The sequence below is a fragment of the Acipenser ruthenus genome, chromosome 36 (genome assembly GCF_902713425.1).
Source record: "Acipenser ruthenus chromosome 36, fAciRut3.2 maternal haplotype, whole genome shotgun sequence".
NCBI lineage: Eukaryota > Metazoa > Chordata > Actinopteri > Acipenseriformes > Acipenseridae > Acipenser > Acipenser ruthenus.
The window spans coordinates 11,634,854-11,641,931 of NC_081224.1; the positions used below are offsets into that span (position 1 = coordinate 11,634,854).

General features: G+C 43.4%; 1 protein-coding gene across 4 annotated transcripts; it reads left to right on the forward strand.

Moving 5' to 3' along the window:
• The first annotated feature begins 919 nt into the window (after positions 1–919).
• On the forward strand, positions 920–6,826 carry LOC131706654 (ubiquitin-like protein 4A). 4 transcript variants are annotated; one of them, XR_009310721.1, is made up of 5 exons: positions 920–1,637; positions 2,147–2,252; positions 3,408–3,513; positions 5,644–6,022; positions 6,317–6,826. XR_009310721.1 is itself a non-coding variant. In XM_059008181.1 (5 exons), the coding sequence occupies exons 3-5, from the start codon at positions 3,418–3,420 to the stop codon at positions 6,425–6,427; spliced, it is 291 nt and encodes a 96-aa protein (XP_058864164.1). In that variant the 5' UTR covers positions 920–1,637; positions 2,147–2,252; positions 3,408–3,417; the 3' UTR covers positions 6,428–6,826. The 4 variants fall into 4 exon arrangements, 3 of the variants coding, with proteins under 3 accessions (XP_058864164.1, XP_058864165.1, XP_058864163.1); XM_059008181.1 differs by having other exon boundaries at positions 5,939–6,022; XM_059008182.1 differs by lacking the exons at positions 920–1,637; positions 2,147–2,252 and adding an exon at positions 2,639–2,846 and having other exon boundaries at positions 5,939–6,022.
• Positions 6,827–7,078: the final 252 nt, after the last annotated feature.

Genomic DNA, 7,078 nt, shown 5'->3' on the forward strand with positions numbered 1-7,078 from the left:
CACACAAACTGTCTGCAAATTAAAAAAAAAACTGTTATATTAAAACAACCCTCTGTGAAGCACTGACACGAACGATTCTTTGTGTTAAACTTAATGCAATTCCATCAGCTACACTCGTTCATCTGCAATTCAAATGTTTGCTGACTTCAAAACAATACACGCGTCCAAATTCAGATTCCAAAATACATTTTAAAAAAGGTTTTTGAGTGGGTGCGGAGCCAAAGCGCAGGCAAGCAGGCAGTGAGGCACACTGCCCCCTCCCGTGGACACACACCGGTACTACAGCCAGAGGGGAATGTGACGCTGGGAGTCCTAGCAACACTGCAGCCGAATTAATGACGTGTATTATTATTATTATTATTATTATTATTATTATAATGATGATGATGTTTGTAGGAATCACGATTTCTGTGATTTATGACTCATGCTGTGTAGGTCGTCTCGTATTTTTATCAGAGCGATGTCATTTTTCACAGTTTTGGTCGCTCAGCTTTCACGGGCAGTTTCCCTTCCCAAGCTCCAGAGGTTCACAGTGAAAACTGCGAACGCTATCTTCACAAACAGCGACAGACGGGCCAATCGGGGCGGGGACGTCACAAACGCGCTCGAGTCATGCGGAGCCGCCGCCACGGAGGCGCTCGGCTCCCTCCAGTGGACACGCAGCGGTACTGCAGTCGGGAGGCGCTGGAAGATTATTTGATGAATTCCTTACCGATGCGGCTATCTCGTGGAGAGAAAGTGGAACGGTTACGTCATGTCCTAAACAATCTGATTGGATAAAAGACAAGTCACAAATTAAGTGACTTCTGATTGGCGAACGCAGTTAGCGAATCAAAAGTTAGAAATGCGTTACCTAATTTGTATAGACCCTATGGCTGTCCAAGGTGCGCACCTGTTTAAAAATGTACAATTATTATTAATAAAACATTTTTTAGTACACGTGTCCACGTCAGTATTTTAATAATATTATATTTTCATGCTTTTAGTGAAGAATTGTTTTACTATCAGTCATATTTTAAAACGGGAGGTTTCGAAATAACCAAAGAAAACAACGATTCTAAACCGGAACGTGCCTGAAGGAATGAACTGTAGTTCTCTTTTATAGCGGTTTAAAATGTATCTAAAAGTATATACGGGTGTTTGCAATAATTTAATCACAGACGTAGAAATATAACCAAGATTCACGACGACCAATGTATTGATAGAGCAGTTGTTTAAATAAAAGAGCAGCATCAGTTTTGGAAATGTCACATTTTATATTTGTGTCAGTTTTTAGTTAAGTAAATTGGAAAACTACAAGCGGTGTGTATTTCAGTATGCTAACGTGACGTTTTTCAGCAGGTTTCATTTGATTTTATGAAGCAGAATTAGTTAACACTCAAATCAACCCCTCGACAGCAGTTCTACTAAATGTCCACACGAGGGCAGCATTGGATAGGAAATGAAAGCTAAAGCCTCGTCTGTCTCCCTGAAGTTCGCAACCAATTGTAAAGAGCAGAGGACAGCTCAGCCGGAGGCGTGTGTCTGTGTGAAACGACTTTATTTCATGTGATAAGTTTGTGGAAGAAGGACGCCATGTGAGGAGGCGTTTGCTCTTGTTTTACACAGACTACGAGGGACAGCGCTCGTTAAACCAGGTGAGTGCATCTCGTTTACTTTGTTTATTATTCAGTGCAGCGGTTGTTTTTGAATCCCGCATTTTTAATAACAAATGGCCGTCCGGACCCGCTTGTGACTGTTTGCTGAGTGGCTTTTAATAATGTGTTTGTCTTTGTGAGCTCTGATCAGCAGGGTGCGGTTTGACGGGGGTGTGATTCCCCGGCTATATTGACTGGGGGTCATCTTTATTGATTATAATCGTACGTTGTTATTGCCTTTTAGCTCATGAGCATAATAATCTCAATCCCGTTTGAAATTACACTAAGTGCATTTGCATGGTGGCAGATGAGGGATGTCGCTTCACTCGAGGCTTGTGTACTGATGAAGATGTAGTTTCAGTGTTTAATGGTTATCCCCTCACTGTGTGTGTGTGTGTGTGTGTGTGTGTGTTCTTGTCTCTCGCCTGTCCTGTGAGGATGAAGATGTAGTTTCAGTGTTTAATGCTCATCCCCTCAGTGTGTGTCTGTATGTTCTTGTCTCTTGACAGGTCTGTGAGGATGAGAAGGTCTCCACAGTCTGGAGTCTGGTCTCTGACAGGCTCAACATACCTGTCAATCAACAGGGACTCCTCTGCAAAGGCAAGGCGCTGGCAGGTAGGCTGAACAGCACAGCACAGCACAGCACAGCTCACCCCTCCTCTCACCCCTCGCCTCACCCCTCCTCTCACTCCTCGCCTCACCCCGGGTCAGTGTGGCACAGCCTGCCTGCTCTTCTGAACAAACACTTCAGCCCTGCCGACGCAGTGAGAGTCTGGAGCAGCAACACAAGGTAACCTGAACACAAACACACACACTGCTATACACACACACACAGAGACACACACAAACACACACACAGTGAGAGGCTGGAGCAGCTACACAAGGTAAATTGAACACAATAAACACTGCTACACACACAATCCTAGCTGCAGCAGATGTGCAATGTTATACAGACACACACAGACACAGCTGTACAGTGACACAGAGACGCACACACACAATCACAGCTGCAGCACACACACTCTGAAATGCAGGTGTAGAGCAGCGTGTAGTTGTGACTCTGTGTCTCTCTCCTCCCCCTCTCCTCTCCTCTCCTTACTTTGTTTAAAAGAATAGAAGCACACCCAGTGAGCAAGGCATTGAGCAGCCCCACATCCCGCTTCACAATACCGCTACATATTGACTGACTGTTCGCATTGTGTGTGTTTGGTAAGACAAACCACATTTTCTACTTCTACTTTCTACGATTGGGCAAGTCAGCGGTTGTTTGATAACAGAACATAAAACATCACAGAGCGGGTTGAACTGCATTGCTGCAAATCAAGGCCCTTTCAAATGTGTACCTTCCCAGCTCAGGTATTGCTGAGGTAAAGAGACACTTCCTACAGGAGGACAGGACGTTGTCAAGGAGGGGATGTCGTCACGTGTCCTGAGGGCTTTCTTAAAAACATTGTTTTATTATTTCTAAGCGTACGTTGTTACTGCCTTTTAGCTCTTGAGCATAATAATCTCAATCCCGTTTGAAATGACACTAAGTGCATTTGCATGGTGCAGATGAGGGATGTCGCTTCACTCGAGGCTTGTGTACTGATGAAGATGTAGTTTCAGTGTTTAATGGTTATCCCCTCACTGTGTGTGTGTGTGTGTGTGTGTGTGTGTGTGTGTGTGTGTGTTCTTGTCTCTCGCCTGTCCAGTGAGGATGAAGATGTAGTTTCAGTGTTTAATGCTCATCCCCTCACTGTGTGTTTGTGTGTTCTTGTCTCTTGACAGGTCTGTGAGGATGAGAAGGTCTCCACAGTCTGGAGTCTGGTCTCTGACAGGCTCAACATACCTGTCAATCAACAGGGACTCCTCTACAAAGGCAAGGCGCTGGCAGGTAGGCTGAACAGCACAGCACAGCACAGCACAGCTCAGCACTCGGTTAAAAAGGATGCATGTTATTCTACATATATCTATTAACAGTAACACCTGCAAACAAAGTGTTTTCAATCTTTTATCATCATTGAGTTGCATGAAGTGTTTTAACCCTATGCTGCCTACGGGGAATAAACATATCCGGTCATAAACATGATGCCTTTCTGTTTAAACACTTGTAGTTTTGGAACCTTAAATCAGAAATGAAAACCCAATACACCTACAGAAAGGCATTAAGTAGATCTTTCCATTGATGTAATTTATTTTGTTGTGGGGTGATTTTATTTTTATTTTCATATGAGCTACACCTCCCCAAAAATTATCGAAATATGAAAAATAATAAATAATATTTTTAAAAATTGGTCAATTTCAACCTCTTTCCAAGAGTTATATATATATATATATATATAAAAAAACTAGAGTATATTGTAGCTGCACAATTTTCCAAGGAATTCAAATCTGAAATCAGAATTGAAATATCTTGCACAGTTGCAGAGCTAGATAAGGTTTTGCAATGCCTAGTATTTTACAAAAATCAACCTCCGAAATGGCAAAGGCAGACCAGGATTAAAACTTGGCAAAAAGTGAGACTGGAAACACTGTTGCCCTGTTTGAGATACAATTATATTTCAGTATAAAAATAAAGAAACAACACACAAGTTATCAAGTAAAATGTTTAATTTTTTTATTTGGAAAAAAAAGTATATTACAAATAAAACTTTGAAATTAAGAATTTTATTTGGGAGGGAGGGAGACAAAAAAAATAAAACGTTCCATATTGTGCTGTATATATTTATTATCAAAACTACCCTGCAGTTGAAGTGCTGGACTGGGGCTCCTCCAGATCACTCTCCTCCTCCTCCTCATCCTCCTGCAGCAGCTCTTCATCAGGGAGGTCCTCCTCCATGGCGTACATGCCCTCGATCTCTTCCTCAGTCAGGGCCCTCCTCCTCTTCAGTGACTAAACCACATGCTGGAGCTGATTGTCTGCATCCATTTTCTGGCTTACACACACCCACATAAAACATTAAAATAAATACCAATTAATAATAATAATATTAATACTAATATTAATATTCTGCTCCATCCTTTTTCACACACATAAAAAAGTAAACAAGTAATAAAATACATGGCTAAATAATAATAGTGACAACAGCTAAATAATGTTTTCTGTTTACACACAGTAAACGAGTAATAAAATACATGGCTAAATAATAACTACAGCTAAATGTCTTTGTTTTTTACATAGGCTACATACACAACGTAAAAATAAAAACTAAACAAGGTATTTTCCTCATTCTTTTACACATCGAATAAAAAGTTAAAAAATAATAGATGCATAATTAAATAATAACGACTACAGAGAAATAATGAATCGACTAGAAAAAGTAAAACACAGACGTACACAAACGCCTAACTTTGCATCACATGCGATAGACCTGTTAGTTTTGCCTTCTCTCCTGAGGAAAAACAAGTCTAAAATAAAACCGTATGTGAAACTAACTATAAGAAAGATGTTTAACAAAACAAACAAACAAAACAAAACGTGGTGTTGGTACAGTAGCTCCTCTCGTCTACAGCAGTCATGAAGTTAGCCCTGCCCAGCAAGCAAGCACACACACAAGAGACACAGCGAAAACAAAACAAAAATAAACACTGCAGATGTACTCAGCACAAAAAAACAATATCAAGTTGAAAAAAACAACAACAACAGTATGGTTAATTAGCCCAAGTACCTCCCGTTTAGATGCTATGTAGATTAGCACTCTTGGGATTGTAAAACTGGAGATACAGAGCTTCGACTCTGCTGTGCACTCAGTCACAATGGCGCCAGCAGAGACTTGCCCTTGTAATCAAAATATTATATGTCCCGCCCACCCTAGCCCTAAACCAATGGTATCATGACAAGCCCCGTAGTCATGGCTATGACTCATACTTTAAAAAAACAAAATTGCTGATTGGACGGCAGAGATATGACGTGTTTTGTCATCGTAACAAAAGTTATGAAATTACACCGCGTCGGCAGCTAAGGGTTAATCTACCTGGTCTTGAATCTCTCCTGTTTCTCCCCCTCCCTCTCTCTCTCTCTCAGATGAACACAGACTGTCACACGACTCCATCGCTCCCGATTCCAAGCTGAACTCGTTGTGACGCCCCCAACAGAGAAAGTGTCACCCTCCCAAGAACAGCACTCCCTGTGTCACCCCTCCTCTCAGACCTCACCCCTCACCCTCGCCTCACCCCTCCTGTCACACCTCACCCCTCGCCACACCCCTCCTCTCACACCTCACCCCTCCTCTCACCCATCGCCTCAACCCTCCTGTCACCCCTCGCCCCTCCTCTCACCCCTCGCCTAACCCCTCCTCTCACGCCTCGCCTCACCCCAGGTCAGTGTGGCACAGCCTGCCTGCTCTTCTGAACAAACACTTCAGCCCTGCCGACGCAGTGAGAGTCTGGAGCAGCAACACAAGGTAACCTGAACACAATAAACACACACACTGCTATACACACACACACACACACACACACACAGACACAGTGAGAGTCTGGAGCAGCTACACAAGGTAACCTGAACACAATAAACACTGCTACACACACAATCCTAGCTGCAGCACATGCACAGTGTTATACAGACACACACAGACACAGCTGTACAGTGACACAGAGACGCACACACAATCACAGCTGCAGCATACACACTCTGAAATGCAGGTGTAGAGCAGCGTGTAGTTGTGACTGTGTCTCTCCCTCTGCCTCTCTCTCAGGATTACGAGCGGAGGCTGCGCTTGTTGAGCCTGGATGATATGGAGCGGCTGGCGACCCGCATGCTTCACCCTGAGGCTGTGGAGTGCATGGAGCTGTCCTTCCTAGACTGAGGAATACTGCTGCTGCCCTCTCCACCTCTCCCCACTCTTCTCCCCTCTCCCCTCTCTCCTCTCCTCTTTACTCTCTCCTCCCCCTCTCCTCTCCTCTCCTTACTTTGTTTAAAAGAATAGAAGCACACCCAGTGAGCAAGGCATTGAGCAGCCCCACATCCCGCTTCACAATACCGCTACATATTGACTGACTGTTTGCATTGTGTGTGTTTGGTAAGACAAACCACATTTTCTACTTTCTGCTATTTTAAAAGGAGCCCAGTTTGGTGCAGGAGGCTTGTGGGTAACAGAGTTGTTTTTGCTGGGGACTGCAGCCCTTCCATTACCATTGCTCGTAGAGGGGAGATTGTTTTACTTTCAAGCCTTTTTCTTTAATAAATCCGGACGTTTGGAAATACATACTGTGTGGGCGTTTCCCTTCTTCATGGCTCCATGCAGCATCCTGTCACACAACAAGCCCTGAAAGGGGATCTATACATATTTATTCTCAATCACCAGGCAGTAATTGCAGCTACAATACAGACACACAACGTGTCACTTTTATTGGCTGAAACTTTAAACTACGACTAGAAGCCTCTGAAGCCTTTTCATGGCCCTCCACCTGTCCTTGATCAGAATGCTGTCCTTCCTCTAAGGGGTCGCTTTCCATGC